Source organism: Trachurus japonicus, chromosome 4 (genome assembly GCF_045865225.1).
Source record: "Trachurus japonicus isolate A0001 chromosome 4, Traja_1.0".
NCBI classification, from domain to species: Eukaryota; Metazoa; Chordata; class Actinopteri; order Carangiformes; family Carangidae; genus Trachurus; species Trachurus japonicus.
This window is the reverse complement of record NC_140910.1, coordinates 9624040-9640451: the sequence shown is the minus strand read 5'-3', so window position 1 is coordinate 9640451 and position 16412 is coordinate 9624040. Positions and strand designations below refer to the sequence as shown.

The 16412-nt window shown below is 40.0% G+C and overlaps 1 protein-coding gene across 2 annotated transcripts in view; it reads right to left on the bottom strand.

Moving 5' to 3' along the window:
* Positions 1-7596: 7596 nt before the first annotated feature.
* Positions 7597-16412, bottom strand: part of nlgn1 (neuroligin 1) — a 328368-nt gene continuing 319552 nt past the window's right edge. For both annotated transcript variants that reach the window (XM_085773817.1, XM_085773819.1), the window contains 6 exons: positions 14634-14900; positions 13318-13679; positions 12314-12474; positions 9700-9856; positions 8732-8809; positions 7597-8407 (listed from right to left, as the gene is read on the bottom strand). In XM_085773817.1, coding sequence (XP_085629943.1) covers positions 7811-8407; positions 8732-8809; positions 9700-9856; positions 12314-12474; positions 13318-13679; positions 14634-14900 — 1622 coding nt within the window. In that variant the 3' untranslated portion in view covers positions 7597-7810. The remainder of the gene's footprint in view (positions 8408-8731; positions 8810-9699; positions 9857-12313; positions 12475-13317; positions 13680-14633; positions 14901-16412) is intronic.

Sequence of the window (16412 nt, the reverse complement as noted above, 5' to 3'; positions counted from 1 at the left end):
TTTTTTTATTATTATTTGGGGGTGGGGTACAACTTCTCTCATTTTAATTGTATCACAGTATGAAGCTGACCAGGGTCTGAAGTTATTTGACAGCTCAGCTCATATGTCATATCTTATATACTGTACCTTCCTATACAGTGGCAAATAAGTAAGTTGAGATGTATATTTCTTTCATTCCTCAGTAAATTGTATTTGCTACAACCTGTTCCCTCTGTAGTGTTGTCATGTGAGGACACTGATTGGCTCTGAGGTTATTTAAACCGCTCCCTCCCTCACACATACCTTTAGAACCTGACGAAGGTCTCAGGACCGAAACGTTGTTTAATAAACCTATGCAAGTGAAGACAGTGTGCGGGAGCCTTTGTTCATATTTGCTACAACCAGAAATCACTCTTTTTGTCTCAGTTCATAATATCAACACTTTCATGACAGGTACTGTAATAAGAAAAAAAGTAACTGAGGTCCTGCAGTGGTGCTCATTTTGTAAGTGGGTTAAAAATAATTAATGTATTTCATACAGCGATTTCTCTCAATAATTGTTCTCATGAATAACTGCAGTTAGCCCTAGTGCGTAAGGTCCTAGCCCTTTACTCAAAAGGATATGTTGTAAATTAAAATGAGTTGAGGTCTATTCAAATGATTAATAATGTTAATGGTATACTCTGTTTGATGAGAAAGTTCCAGTACATATTACTGACATCTTATGTGCTAAAAGCACATGTGTACAGATAAACATACAGTAAACACCAAGAGCAGGGCTGATATAAAAAAGAAAATTAAAGAAAAAAAAACAATGTATATTGACATTTGTGATAGGAATGCACAATAAAAAAAGCAATGCAACAGAGAGGAAAACCCAGATGGACAACAGCAGAAAACAACGCAAGTTTCCAAACATAAGGTTTTGCAAATGTTTATGAGGTAGGAAATGTATTGTAAATGTACGTTTTTTACATGATTATGTATTGTGTTGGAAACAAAACAAGGACTACTTCAAAGGGCACCCTCAAACTGAAAAATACATTATGTAACTATCATGGATTGTTATGTCAGGGATATAACATCATCCCAATCTTGGCAGTCCATGACGCTGTCGTTAATAAGCTGAGCTGTAGGTGTGGTGACAGTTTACAGCAAATAATTAAAGCGACCATATTCGGTACATTAAATTACTGTACAGCCTGCTAGAATTATACTCATCTAAGAATCATGGGTAAATTTCCTTGTGGTCTGTTAATCAATTAACCACATAATCCATAATATTTGTCTAATATTTGATGCAAATAAAATTGACCCACATTAAATGTCACTCTGACTGACTCAAATTAGCTAGCAGATTTCTAGTAGCTAGATAGAGTGGCCAGTAAACTTGTGGTAATGCAAACCCTAATTTGAGCCCTAATAAAATTGAACAATAAAATTGAATCTGTAGGGATTTGCTCACATTTAGAGCCATGTGGCCATTCAAATGTGTTAACCATGTCCATGTTAACCGTAACCTTATTTTTTCAACTTTATGTGTCAACAAGAAGACACTAAGCTAGTGATTGTTTAAATGCTTGTGTCCCCCAACATGCCTGCAAGAGAGCTAATTATATTAGGCCTAGTTGAAACGTCTAAATGTCAGATGCCTTATTTGTTCAAGAGGTTCAAATGAACATGTGGTACACTGGATGTATTTATGAGTGTGTCATTTGGGCAAGCATGCAATGAATCTTGTAGCTCACCCAATCTATGAATAGCAGCCACTAGTCATGGCTATAGCCATTTTTTCAGCCTTATTAAATGGAGCTGGATACTGTCTCTGTGGTCAAGGAGGGTATACCTGGAGTCTTTCCCTAATGCTTTCTACTTTTAATTTCACATCTTCTCAACCACCAGAGATGCTGTGGCTTGGTGGTTCTCCAATTTGTCATGCTATGGTCTACTGTAGCTGATTCAATTGGTGCAGCTAGCTCAATATTTAATCAATTTCCCAATGTTCTTTTTTTTCTTGGTCTGCATATGTGAGTTTTCAGTGACATATGTTATGCTGTCTACACTTTTCTCAATCTGTACAGCCATGGTTGGGGTCATCCCTGTTTTTAAAGTTGCACTTTCTCACTAATGACACTGTTTTAATTTGTTTTTGCTACCATCCTTCTCCTCTGTCAGCTGTTAGGCATGTTAAATCTATTTAATGCATTTCCTCACTTATATAACACTTGATTCATGACTCATTTCAGCACCTCCTGTCCAAAAGCTTTTTAGTCTGTCCATGCAATTTTAGATCCTCGAGCAATCCAGCAGTACTGTTTGTTCTCTATGAGAAAACTGGGAATGGCCTATTTGTGTTTAGTCGCCACACATACTGAATCTATTTTTTTTTCCACCATACATGTAAATCTTTATAACCCCTAGACCAAAGGTCGGCAACCTGCGGCTCTTTCCTCTTTCTGCTGTAATCCCGTGGTTTAGAGTGGGGAGAAAAAAAGGTGAATAAATAACGGCCATTTAGTGTTTGTTGTTGTAATAGTTATTTCCTTGGAGAATGAGGTGCTCTTGTGCAGGGGCGGGTACAGAGTATTGTAATCTGGGGGGGGGGGGGGCACCACCTGAAAGCGAAAATGAAGGCTGCTACTGATCACTGTTTGGAATATTTATATTGTTCAGTTGCACACTGTTTACAGTGTCTTCATCTTCTTCGTCTTTTATTGGCCATATTGAATCTTTCACCGTGTAAGGAAGATGCCTATGACTTTTCATTTTCCACTTGTCAATATTAAAATTATAGTCAATCAATAATCAGCTCTACCTTTTAAATAAGAAATCTTATCAGAATTAGCAATAATGAATTCTCAAAGTGAACATCAATATCTTATGCTCTTACCCAATAGTTAGAGCTTAACTCTGTACAATAAACATCTCAGTGTTTTGTGTCACAGTCAATGTATACAGAATAACCAGAACAAGCACTACTCAAATGGTGAAATTGAGAACAATAACAAGCTTACACCATCTTCTTTATTTACTACACAGAACACCAGGATGTTTGCTGTACAGAGTTGATTAAGAGCTTTAGTCAGAAGTTAGTGCTATACAGTAGCTCTGTACAGTGAACATAGCAGTGAAAAGCTTTACACAGTGATTGACATTATCACAAGTCAATGACCATTGGGGGGGCACACAGGGTGGCCAATCAGATTGCAGGGGGGGCGGTGCCCCCCTGTGTCACCATGGAAGATCCACCCCTGCTCTTGTGACATTAAAATAAAACTTGTTTTAATATTTTGTTGATCAAAATATGCGTCACGTCAGTTTTTTTCCACCATGAACTACATCAAAAGTAAATATTGCTCGCGCCTCACAGCTTTCAATCTTTTTGAATATATAAATTTCTATATCAGAACCTGAACTGATGTACAGTATTTGTGTTTCATATTCAGGTTGACGGTTGGCTGCTGTACGCCACGGAAATTAAGGAATGATGGCATACTGAAATAGACATTATATAAAGTGCCGTTTCGGTTGCCGACCCCTGCCCTAGACAATTTCTATTATTGATTTCAAAATTGTCAGGTCATGTCCAGTACTTCTTTATTTTTCCTCACGTTTCAGTTGGCTTACATCATCATCAATCAGACAGTTGAACACATGGCAAGTTATTAATTAGTATTCATCCTCGGCTGTCAGCTACTTAGCATGGCTCTGCAATTGTTTGACTATTTACCCATCACTGCAATGTTTTATTCAACGGGTGACCCCTTCCTGGCCCCATATGTCATTTCACTTGAGAGTATAGTCCTTGAATTGGGTGGGTACTCACTGATATACTATCCCAATACCTGTGATATGTTTATAGATTGAGGTACTTATTCTTTTCCCTGTTTTTCCACATTCCATGTTGCAGGTTTTTTTTGTCTGTGCACAACATTGCACATCTGCCCATCCTAGTTGAGGGATCCCTCCTCTGTTGCTCACCCTGAGGTTTCTCCTGTTTTTTTCCTCTTGATGTGAGGGTCTAAGGGCAGAGGATGTTGTAATGATGCTATGTAAAGCTCTTTGGGACAAACTGTTTGTAAAAATGAGCTATACATACAAATAAAATGGCCTTGCCTGGCCTTGCCTTGCCTTGCCTTTTATCAGCAACATGTTACTGATCTAGTGATGAAGGGGCAATATTTTTTACACTGTGATACAATAATTAATTGGTGCATACCATGTTTTGTAACTGAAATGATTTAATTTCTCTTTGATGTGCCACTGTGATACTGAAATTCTAGACCTTAAAAAGAAAAAAAGAATCAGGGGTGCCTTGAAGTGCAATGTAAGAAAAATTCAGAAATGTTGTGACCCATGCTTTTTGGCAAAATGAAGTTAACATGATAGAAAGTGGGCAGGTTGTGGCCCTACAAGAAAATAAAGTAATGCTGGAATCAGACAACACAAAGGTTTTGTATTTTGAGATGGCAGTTTGCAGGTGATTACACTGTTAATGTTGTGACTTGACAGAAAAACATGGTAGACTACACATTGGACCACGGCCAATCATTGCTTTTTCAAAACTTGCTTAAGCCAATAATGACTGTTTGCACATCTTTTAGTTTGCTGTTCACAACTGTGTGAGGAGAGAGCACATACTAGTCCTTTTTTGTCACGTCTTTATGGATCCTGCATTAGTCTTTAAAATCTGACCTTGGGTCAGGCCATGATTGAGTTTATATTGTGTAGTCTGCTCCTGGCATGGCAGACATCTGGAACCATGTGAGAATTACAGTCTTTGTATTGGGAACATATTGGTCATTATATTGTCTTGAATGGAAGGGATTTTTGCTCTCATCAAAATGTTCTCAGTACTCAGTAGGTTACCCAGCCAACAACAGTGTTTCATTTTAATCCAAGTTGCCCCTCTGTTTCTTGTTTTTCAGCCATTGGCTTGATTTAGAGAAGCCCGGTCATGATGCTGTATATAGGGGTCTAATAAATTTTGAGCATGTTAGCCCACATACAATATCTTGAATGGATACCAAAAACACTTGGAAAGCCCAGACCTAATTATTTAGCACATGGCTGTGTGTGAGGATGTTTGCACACACATGCAAATCATTTGCAAATGCGCTGCGGCTATTGCCAATCAGACACTGGCAAGCTGAGTACTACTGCTAGAAAGCTTGTGGCCTGTCCTTACAATATCAGCAGACTGAAATTCACTTTTTGAATACTGTTGGCTTGCTTGTATAAAAGAGGGTATGACAAGGATGATGTGTGATAATAGTCTTGGAATTTGTCTTGTTCTGTTTAAATCAAAGATCAAGCCATGGTGGTTAATTTCCAGAGAAACAATATGACGCAAACATCTGTAATTGGTTTAATTTAAATACTATCCAAAAAAGCAACATTTACTACAACAGACCAGACTGTTTTCCTCCCATCCAGCTTGTCTAACACAATGTTATATGGGGTCACAGTAGTCTGCACTCATTATTTTGAATGACTGCACAGCGTTTGTGAGTGAGCCAAAAGGGGCAGGATGTATTCTCACAACTGAGGCCTCCACACATCTACACTTTACTGAAGAGAAACCAGGGAGTCAAATGTTTCAACTTACAAAGTGGCATCTCTGCGCCAGCATACAGATCTGAGCACAACAGTCTTGCCATCAGGGGTATTCCTCTCTCTGTCTGTTCTAAAAATCACCACGTTATCCCCACAATGACTCCAACCTCTTAAGCAAATGCAACTGCAGTCTGCTTCGCTGTATGTCACATTCCTACCCCAGTGGCTAACATTGTTAGCTGCCGAGGCGTCACTGACCTAAGGATGTTAGCAATGGTAGACAGCCTTTCAAGAGATGGTAAACGGAAGGTGGTGTGGCTGGGAGGGGAAACCGTTTTGCTCAACAGCCCAACCTGTCAAGTTCAGTGTAAAAGATGCGAAAGAAGAAAATCTCTAGCAGAAAAAGAATGGAGCTGAAGGGGAAAAAAAGAATCTCTTTAAGTCAGGTGTAGAGAGATGACCATGGGTCTACAGGAGGCCTGTATACTTCGTTCTAATAACACAATGTACCTCCAAAGATGATCAGCCTTGGGTAAGAATGAAAACTACATGAAAGAAGCATCATGGGAATTGATCTATCCTGACCTTAGCTTTGTCCCATCCGCCTCCTGTGCATTTCCAGAGAGATCAACCAGGTGAGATCTGTCTGTGCTTGGCCTCTGACTTGTATCAGTCGTGTACAGGTAAGTAATGTATAAACAGCTCTACTGGACCTGACTGGAAAAAGGAAAAGAAAAGCTACATAGCCCAGAGATTTACTCCTCTATCCTCCATTTCTTTCAATGGGCATCCACTGCATCACTCGGTCAACACACCTTCCAATTAAAGAAAAGAAACATGGGTAATGGAATAAGCAGTGTAGGTAATTACTTCTATACAGTAAAGTGGTCCAATAGGTACAATAGCAAATAACACTGATTTCAACTGAAGGTACAATGAGGTTGATTGATACAGTGTAATGTGATTTGAACACTATCAAAAAGTAGTACCAACACACATAGTACAAAACTAGTCCTTATATGCCCAGCTCCACTCAAGCTATATTATGTTATGCAAGAAAGTTTTACCATATCCCCAGCCCTTCCCCCTCCTGTCCCCAATTCAAACCCATAACATCCATAACATCCACAACCTGGAGCTGCATTTCTCATGGTCCTGTGAGGGTGTGTGTTTTCCTGTAATCCAATCAGGAAATCCATCTGAAATTACTCCAATGCAAGGGAGAGGGTGAAAATTATTCTTAATAATGACATAATCAGCAGAGCAGCCATTAAGCAGATAAATTGTCATGCGCATCGTGCTAAAATATCCAATTATCCTTTGTCCCCCAGCTCTCGGTGTTGAAGTTGGAACTGCCAGAAAGCCAGTAGGTGGATCCACACTTTCCATTGGTTCAGTCCTGCTGGCTGGTTTGCAGTATCGGGCCCCCCCAAGAGAAGAGGGCTTAAACAGCCTTGGTGCTTAGTGTACAGATCTAGATATGTAAAGAGCTTCTATACAATAAAGTTGTTCCCAATCCTCAAAAATAAATGGATGAAAAGTATCTATGACATTTTTTTCCTCAAATTGATTCCATTGTGCATACAGGGTTTCTTTTTTCCTTGATATTTCAGTCCTTCTTCTCACAATTGTTTTTTGCCTTATCTTACATAGCCTCCATTTATGAAGTTAACACATGCCTAAATCTACTCTGTGCCCCACAGAGTAATCTGCAGTGTGATGCCAAAGGAAAACAATATGTTTTCTTGCGTTTACAAAGTGCTTCCCTCTTCTCACCTCCGAGGCGTGTCTGATGCTCTGTTCTGCTTCCAGATAATACCGTCAAGCAGTCATTTGTCAAAAGATCCCGAAGGCCATATCTGTCGCTAGAAAGAAAAAGTAGTTTACTGTACCTTGTTTTGCTGCAATATCAGAACAAAAATAACGATAAAAAACATCCTCCTCTTTGTTTTAGCTTGTGAGGTTGTTTTTCTTCAACCCTTATTTGTACTTTTTTTCTTCTTGTCTTTTATTTTTCTACAAAAACATAATTATTCTTTTTTTTTCCTCCGGTCCAAACCCCCAGAAATCCCTTGACTATATTCCCTCAGGTATTAACAGGGTGTTGTAGAATCCCAGTGTAATTCCATGGGTATCTGGCAACTCCAGGCTGGCATTTCAGCTCATGACATATCTGTGTTTGTCAGCATGTCGGCCTTAAGTCCCTGCTGCAGCAGTGGCATTAGCTTTTTGCTTCAGCCATCAGAGTCCTGCCTGTGTGGGTGCGTCCACAGGGCTATACCCGGGTGGTGGAGTGTGAGTGTGGGTGGGGCAGGGTGTTATTCTGCCCACTGCTGGGGAAGGTGTTGAAGGAGTGGAGAGAGGTGAGCCCCCCCATGGTGCTGGGGATCATGGTTATGGTGTTTGGTGTCATGAGCGGGATGTCGTCTGGTGAGCGCCTCATGGCCAGAGTGTAGTCCGGCGGGCAGGCAGTCCTCAGCACCACATCGTGTGGGTGCAGGGAGTCTCCCACCCCTCTGCAGTCCCGGTCCAGGTCCGAGTGTTGTTTCATCTGCAGAGACATGATCTCCTCCTCCTGAGTGTGGGCTATGTCATTGGCAGCACTTCGCTGGGGGCTGCAGCGCCTGTGGACATCATGCCGACGCTTGTCTTTCTTGTAGTAAAGAGCAGCAAAGGCCAGGATGTTGAGGAAGAGCAGGGAGGCTCCGACGGCGATGGTCACCGACAGCTCGGTGGAGTAGTCACGCTGGTCTACCAGGTGTGGCTGGTTTTGGCTGTCCTGGGTCTCGGTGGGGAATGGTGTTGGGTTGGGCCGTTTGGTCACCAGAACCTTGGGTTTTGGGGTACGATTGGTAGCCTCAGGTGGAGGGATCTGACAAAACCGAGAACAATGGTCAACATGTAGTTGATTTCTTTGATACAGTTCCAACTATTTGTACAACAGAATTATATATATTTCAATCAGATGGGAAAGAAAAGCATCTGTACTGTAACTGCAAAGGAAGGTCAATACAGATATTTAGTTAGAAGGCCAAGCTGAAGTGGCTGTAATGCAATTTTACAGATCAAAAGACTTGGTCCTTGAGTACCATACAATCATGCCTACTTCACATTTGGAATGTAAAGGTAAGGAAAACTACTCAGGGGTACAAATGTGGTAGTGGTAATACTACTGTATAGATGAATTACTGCCAACCTTGGTGGTGGTTGGGATGAGCTGAGTGACCTCATTGAGGCTGTGTAGATGAGGAACCAGCTCCAACCACAAGTTCACCTGCAGAAAAGAGAGACAATGTAAATGAAGCAATATCTTCATCCAACAATAAAACAACACTGGTTTCTTTATGCAGAGATTGCCTGGATCCTCTGAACCTAACATCAGTTATTCTGTGTAAGTGGTTTCCCAAAGATAGAAACTATCTCTGTTAACTGTGGGCTTTCCAGCTAGCAAAAATAAAAAAAGAGCCTTGTTTGTTCATTTTATTTGTTGCCAAAACTAAATGAGAAAACTATAAACAGTGCATGAAAAAAGAGCTTGAAGAAAGAAGAGGTAATTAAATAATTGGTGCATTTATTATTATCCAAGGATGAGTTTTTAGGGATTATTTTTGGCAAGCATTGCAGATGACGAACATTATATCGGTCTCGCACACTTTAATAAAAGTAGTAAAAATTTCTATGTGGCCATTAGGTTGCATTATTTTTGCAGCCTGTTGCACACCAGGGTATTACACAAGGTTGAAGGCACCACACAGACTGCACTACACAACACACAGTGCGCCTCTTAGCCACTGTCACCACAGTATTAACCACAAATAATCGGTCACTAGGAACAATAGTTCAAAGTAGCCCCATGTTGTACTCAGGTGCAGTAAATTGAGAGTGGAAGAGCAGCAGTTGCTGTTGGGATATGCTGATCAAATCTTAATGTATCCTACTCTAGAGCCATTTAAGAGTGCCACAGGGTTTACCATTGCAATACCCTAGTAAAAGGTGAGCCAACTTCCTGATATCAGAAAAAACGTATGAATCCCCAAGTTGGCTTAGTTGACGTTCCAATTCACTACAGTATGTGTTCTCCATTCCAAGATGGCTACCATCAGTATTCAGTGTAAAACGGCAAACATTAAACCCCAAAACACATTTAGTAATGTGTGACTGTACCTTGTTGGCACGGTAATGCTCTTTGACCCGGGGCTTCAGGCCAATGTGCAGGTAAAGCTGGTCTTTCTGGTTGTAGCGTGTCCATGCCACTTCCTCAAAGCGATTGGGCTTGGTGTGGATAAACTTGGTGTCTTGTGGGACAGGCTGGTTTGGGTCCCTGAGGAAGGTTAAAGGGAAAGTTTCCAGTGAAATTATACAGTGAGGTGACATCTGAGATGGTTTAATGGCAGAAAACAAGCACATTTGAAACACTGCACCACACTCCCCGTGGACAATGCAGTCCTCCCCTGGCCAGTCAGTAACAGTTACATCATCTAGTGGTTGTTTACTTGAGAGGACAGGAAGGACTACAGCTAAACAAAATTTGAAGTGGACCTTTCGAGACACAACTGTCTGGCTATTAAAAATTTAATTTTGATCCAAGTACAGCATCCCCCTCAGGCTAATCAGTGTAATTATGAAAATATAGGAAAGTGGTGGTGAGATGCAGCCCCAAGGTTTCATCAAATTTTAATCAACAGTGTCTGAGATATCGCACCTGATAAAATGAAAAAAAAAAAGGTCAAAAAGGGTATCATTACTCACTGATGATTAGTTAGTTAGTCCAATTGAACGAAAAGGTTTCAACATGACAGAAAGTTTTATCCAAATGTCACAAACTAAGACATCACAAATCAGTTTATATATTATACAGTATACATCTGTCAGCCAGTGCATTATGTGTGTATAATTTGGACATAAAAAAAATCTCCCAGCCAAGCAATGAATATGATTTATTTTAAGTCAACCATGCTGATAATTCCCAAAAAGCACAGTAGTGACTACAACCCAAACTGAGAACAAGGTACAAAGTTGCTTTAATCTTGCATATCATCTTTTTTCTTTTCATTTCTTTTTTTAACCATCATTCACTTTAGAATTAAGACAAAAACACAAGAATGACCATAAATGCAGGTCCACTTCATATGAATCACCACAGCCTTATACAGAGGAGCTTATAGGGCATATGCAGCATGTGATCCCATGTTAAATACACCCACTTACACTTAATCTCTGCAGAACAGAGCAGCCATGTGAGGTATGGGGGCCCATTCAGACCCACTGAGCGCCCCATTGTCTGAGAGTGGCATATGGAGCCAGCCAGACCTCATCAGGAACACGCTTAACCATTCAAATTGGTGGCATAAATCTCCCAGGTACCGGGCATTCCACGTCAATTTGAGGTTATATATGTAGATCATTAGTGCCTCTCTGTTTCCCTCAGGGCTACTGGGCAGTGCACAGAAAGCCAGTGTCCTGCCATTACACTCTTGAAAAACAATTACCACCATGACTATATGCTGAAAGGCAACATGAGACAGAAGAGAGGAAAAAAGGAGTTTTAATTCTGTCCTATCAAGTATGTTGCTCTTCAGGCTACGACCATTAATTAAAAATGTATTTGGCGATATGTAGGGCGTATCTGCATAGAATACCAATTACACTGTACTATAAAATACAATAGCACAATTCACTAATACTGGCCATCAGAACAGAGAAAACACAAATACAATTAAATTATCAATTAGTTATTGTGGTCTCGTAACAGTAGGTGCACGTACTGTAAGAGTGACTTTAAAAAACGTCTACAAAAATGGTTTAAATGACACCGTGACTGTCTTTTCATAAAACCATTGTAAATCAGTTTTCTCTACTGGAAATGACTGGACAGCAGTGTATGACTACCAGAGTCTAGGCTTTCAAAGAGGGTCAAACATATGCACTTAACTTTGTTATTTAATTTAAGGGGAGGCTGGTGTGATAATGACAAAAAAAAGAAAGTCATGAAATTACTTCTGCTGCTTTTCATAGCTGATTTATAGTACATGTAAAAGACCACACGTGCAGAAGAAAATGTTATTTTGGGCACATGGGAAAGAATGCACGGAAAACTTGGACAAAATGGTGAGGAAAAAGAATGGCACAGAGGAGATGGCCCAGAAAGTTTGATATTTTAGTTTAATTTGATAGTTTTGAGTTTGACATGTATAAAGTGTCACTTTTGGGTCCATAACTTCTTTATGGCATGTGAGCGATACCAGACAAGGTGCAGTGCAATAGATTTTATGTTCGAGAACCTAGGTTGAAGCTAAATCTGCTAATATACACAATAACAAGCACTTGCTTTTGTTGTCATTTGGCATTAACATATGGTATTACCAATTTTGTCTTTGTTTTAGTTCATAGATGGGATGGAACAGTGTTTATTTTATAAACAGAATGAGAATAGAACAGATCTCTTATTTCCTAAAGGCATCAACAAATTGGATGCAACCATTATTGACACCAATACTGACATGAAAGTCTTTGATCATTATAGCGTAATAAAAGTACTCAGTTTTCATAGGTTGTACTCATACAACCTATATCAGTAAGTACAGTAAGTTGTTAGCATGAGAGTGAGTTGCACTGAATTTGGTCTAGTTATTGCTTGAACTGTAGTACTAGTGAACAGTACATTTGAACTTAGATAGCAGGCTTCATTAAGCTATAGTACTGTTCCACTCCACGGTTAGCATATATAGACAGAATTATGTGTATTTGATTTTTGGAGCTCTGTGTCGTGTCAACATACCCTGTCTTGGCAAAGTTTGTCCAGTAAGTCATGACTACAGCACTGAGCATCACATCGTTCTTGGAGAAGTTGCAGGGAAACAGCTCTGTGGGTCCAATCATTGGCAGGCCAAACACATATGGGATCTCATCTCCATGTGCTGCGTCTGCCCACGGTGGTACCTAATGAGCAGCAGATGAATCAGATCACATCAGTATTATTACATTCAAGTGACAGATACAGGACATAAAATGGCGTTATTATTGTTGCCGATACACACTCACAAGAGATGGGAAAATCATTTAAATGAATGGTTTTTAGTATTATTTTGCCCACAATATTTGGCCCATTATTCAGTATATTACAGCGAGAGAAAATATGAGAAATAAAGGGATTGTACAGGCAGAGGATGACAGCTTTGAGCTGAATTCCAAACAAAAATGTTGAAGTACATGTCACTAGTTGTAGCCTGTTGTGGGGACTTAATCACCACTCATCCCTTTCATTCAGGACTAAATAATTAGTCAGTGTAGTGGTGTTTGCAGAAGGCAGTTTCACAAGGAGTTTGAAAATCAATGCTAGTCTCTTCTCTGGGCGCTTACTAGTTGATTCTAATATTGTTACAGGAATAAACAGGCCTCGTTATTTTCCACCATCTGTCATAATGTGACAAACAAATAAGAAGATATCTTCCTAAATCTGACAAACAAGGAACCTTCTCTTCGCTGATTGCTTCTCAGTGATTGTCTTGCTGGTTTACATTAATTAAAAAAACTATGCACTTCTTGTATACAGTGATTCTGTTCAACTCTAAACATGTGCACAAAAGGAACACAATGCAAACCTCAGAGGTACAGTAACTGCATACAAAGACAAGAGTTAGACACATAACCAAGAAACAAAGAATGTTGCTCTACAGTAAATGGCCTAAACTGAGGGAAAGACATGTCCGCATGATTTGAGGAGAGTTAAACTCCATAGACAGTATTTTTCCTGTATTTGCTCTACTGCACACAGACACCCACCTGTTCCGTCTGACAGTGGTGGTAGAAGGCATAGAAATATGTTGGCGAGCCAAAGCTAGAGTGCAGGTCGGCCGTGGCAACAGCCGGCGCCACCCACTGGTGATCAGTGAACAGGGCTAGCAGCGTCTTCCGGCGAGTCTCTGGGTTGTGCCTATCAGCCCAGTCAGTGTACATGAACTTGATGGTCTCCCGAAGGATGTCTTTACCCTCCGGATAGCCATACAGATCATCCACAAAGCTGGACACAGCGTAGTCAAAGTCATTAGCCTGGACGCCATTTTCGTTGTCCACAATGAGCTCCACAAACTTAAGGCCCTCGCCCTGGTTCACTCCCAGCATGATGTCATAGTTGAGGAACTCACCTGGAAAGAGAGTGAGTGAGCAGATGGGTGAGAAAAATACTAATTAATGGTGCGTTCATTACAACTCAGAGGTCGGGATTCCCAACTCGGAAATTTGGCATGTTGTGGCTCATAGCTTAAACGAAAAATAGGTAACACTTTACAATAAGGGTCCCTTAATTAACGTTAGTTAGTACATTATTAAGCATTAATATATAAACTAATGTGCATACATAACGATAACTAATTACATTATTCAACTTTTATTATTACATAATAATTTATTAACTAATTTTGAGTAGTAAACATTAATTAACTGCTTACTAATAGGCTACATTAATTAATGTGTTTCCTAATCCTAAGTAATACATAATAATGATTGTTAATATATCTGTAAACAGTTAATTAATGCTTAATAATGTACTAACTAACGTAATTAATGCTTAATAATGTACTAACTAACGTTAATTAAGGGACCCTTATTGTAAAGTGTTACCGAAAAATATATGCAGCAGCAAATTATGTTTATTTTGGAGGCAAATGAAGAGGAGAGGAGACGCCGCAGACGAGTGCACATAATGTTATGGCCTTGATAACAGTTAAACGTTATTTCCGTCACATACGAGGACCACAATTTCACACAATACAACAATTACAGCTTAATATAAATGTATTGTTTGTATTACACAAAAAATATGCATTAAAACCTCAACAAATAACTTAACATTTCTAAATTCTAACTGTTTAAGACAAGGGCCGCCATGTTTTGATGTTGTCTTGACGTCAAGTCGGAAAGTCGGAGCTCTGATATGATACCCGAGTTTCCGACCTGTAATTTCCGAGTTCAATGCCGTTCAATTCATTTTTTTACAACTCAGAGCTCGTTTTTTTCCGACTTCCGAGTTGTCTTGAACGCAGCATTAGAATCAGAACCTTGTTGGAGACTGCTTGTCCTCGAGCAAGGTAAATGAATACCTTGCTCCATGAGTATCTGAGGGTCATCAGGGATAACATCTCCATCGATAACAGGTCCAAAGGCAATGTGGTAGCGGGCTGGCTGAATGTCTTGATCCACCAGCTCCTTGTAGTGTTTTCTCTGCAGGCACGCGACAAGCTCCACGGTGTCCTCCAGGTTACAGCCCACCTTCCGGGCCAGCATCCTGGCATACTTTGCTGGCTGAAAACTGACGGCCCAGCTGGACAGAGCTGTGCCACTTTGGGCGATTGCCCTCTGGAACAGGCCTAGGGAGGAGAACAGCAGACAGACAGGGAGGAAAGAAAGAAACAAATTGTGATAAGATCAAACAGTATAATCTGAACTGAAGCCCCCGAAAGCTGCACAGAAATGCATACTGTCACGACTGCAATGGACTCAAGAGGAAATTAAATGAGAATCAGTGTCGTCAGTGACGTTAACAGGGTCACGTAACAGATGGAAAGTATAGTTTGTGGCAGCCGTACTCGCTTGTGTAGATATACTTCAGGAAAGGGATCAGTGAAGAGACTTCCTTTGTTCCCTCTCCTTGATTTACATTTGACAAAGCAAGGCAGGACCTCATCATTGTAATTGTGATAATTGTCATATCACAATCCTAACCTTGGCCAAAGGCTTTGTTGGGTAAACCTAATTACAGACTTCACGCTCTGTAGGCCCACCATCCACCTCCCAACTACCTCCTGGCACGTCTGCTGATGGTGATGAATGTAGTGCTTCATTCAGTGATTTAAAAAAAAAGAAAAGAAAAAAACATTGATTCCGAATATAATCCAACCAGCATATATGGTGTCACTGCAGTATAACTGGAACAACAGATTAGAAGAGATCTAGGAGAAAATGTTGAAATATGAGTTCTTAAAACCCCATTGTAAGGTCACTGCCAATTCTACCAGCCCTGGTCTGTTGTTCAGGAAAAAAGATTGTTACCAGCTCAACCAAACAAACATGCATTTCCAATAATCAGTTTACTGGAACATGATCAGTCAACTCCACAGCAAGTTTGTCTTTCAGTGATGTTTGCTGAAGACTAGAGTGGCAGGACAGCTCTTTTACCAAACAGCCAAGCCTGTGTGTCCCCCTGGTTTTGTTCCTTTCATTGGAAAATAAAAACTTAAACAGGATTATCCTTCAAATGTTGATACAGATAATTCCATCATGTAATATTTCATATGTTTTTATGGCCAATTCTGTGCATTGCATGAGCATAATCATTTCAGGTAGCCTACTTTTACTTTTCTCTGAAAAAAAGACAACACACAGTTAATGTTTCTGATTCATTATGTGTGTCTGTGTGTTTAATTCAATTGTTCTTCTTTTTTTTCCTCCAGATTCTTGAATATAAATCTTCAATAAATTAAATTTTAAAGGCGACCTTTGTTTCATGACCTTCTGACTGAGTTATGTATCCTGCAGGGCAGAGCTTTACATCTCCACGTTTTTTGTATTCATCATGTTTTACATAAGCAACACAAGGCCAAACACCTTATAATGAATCAGGTTGCCTTCATACAAAACATGCAGAGCTTTTTTATTTCATCTCACAGTAGTTTGTACTTGGAAATGGCACTATTTGAGGACTTGTTGTTACCATTTCACAGTTGTAGATGTATTCAAAAGCAGTTTCTCTCTACACCAGTAAAAAGCAAAAAAGCTCAGTTCAGGGGATGGATCATATCACATGTAGCCAAAACAAGTGAAAACAGCTCTTGATAAGTGATGATCAACATAACTGAGGTCCACATACAGTGCTGAATTCA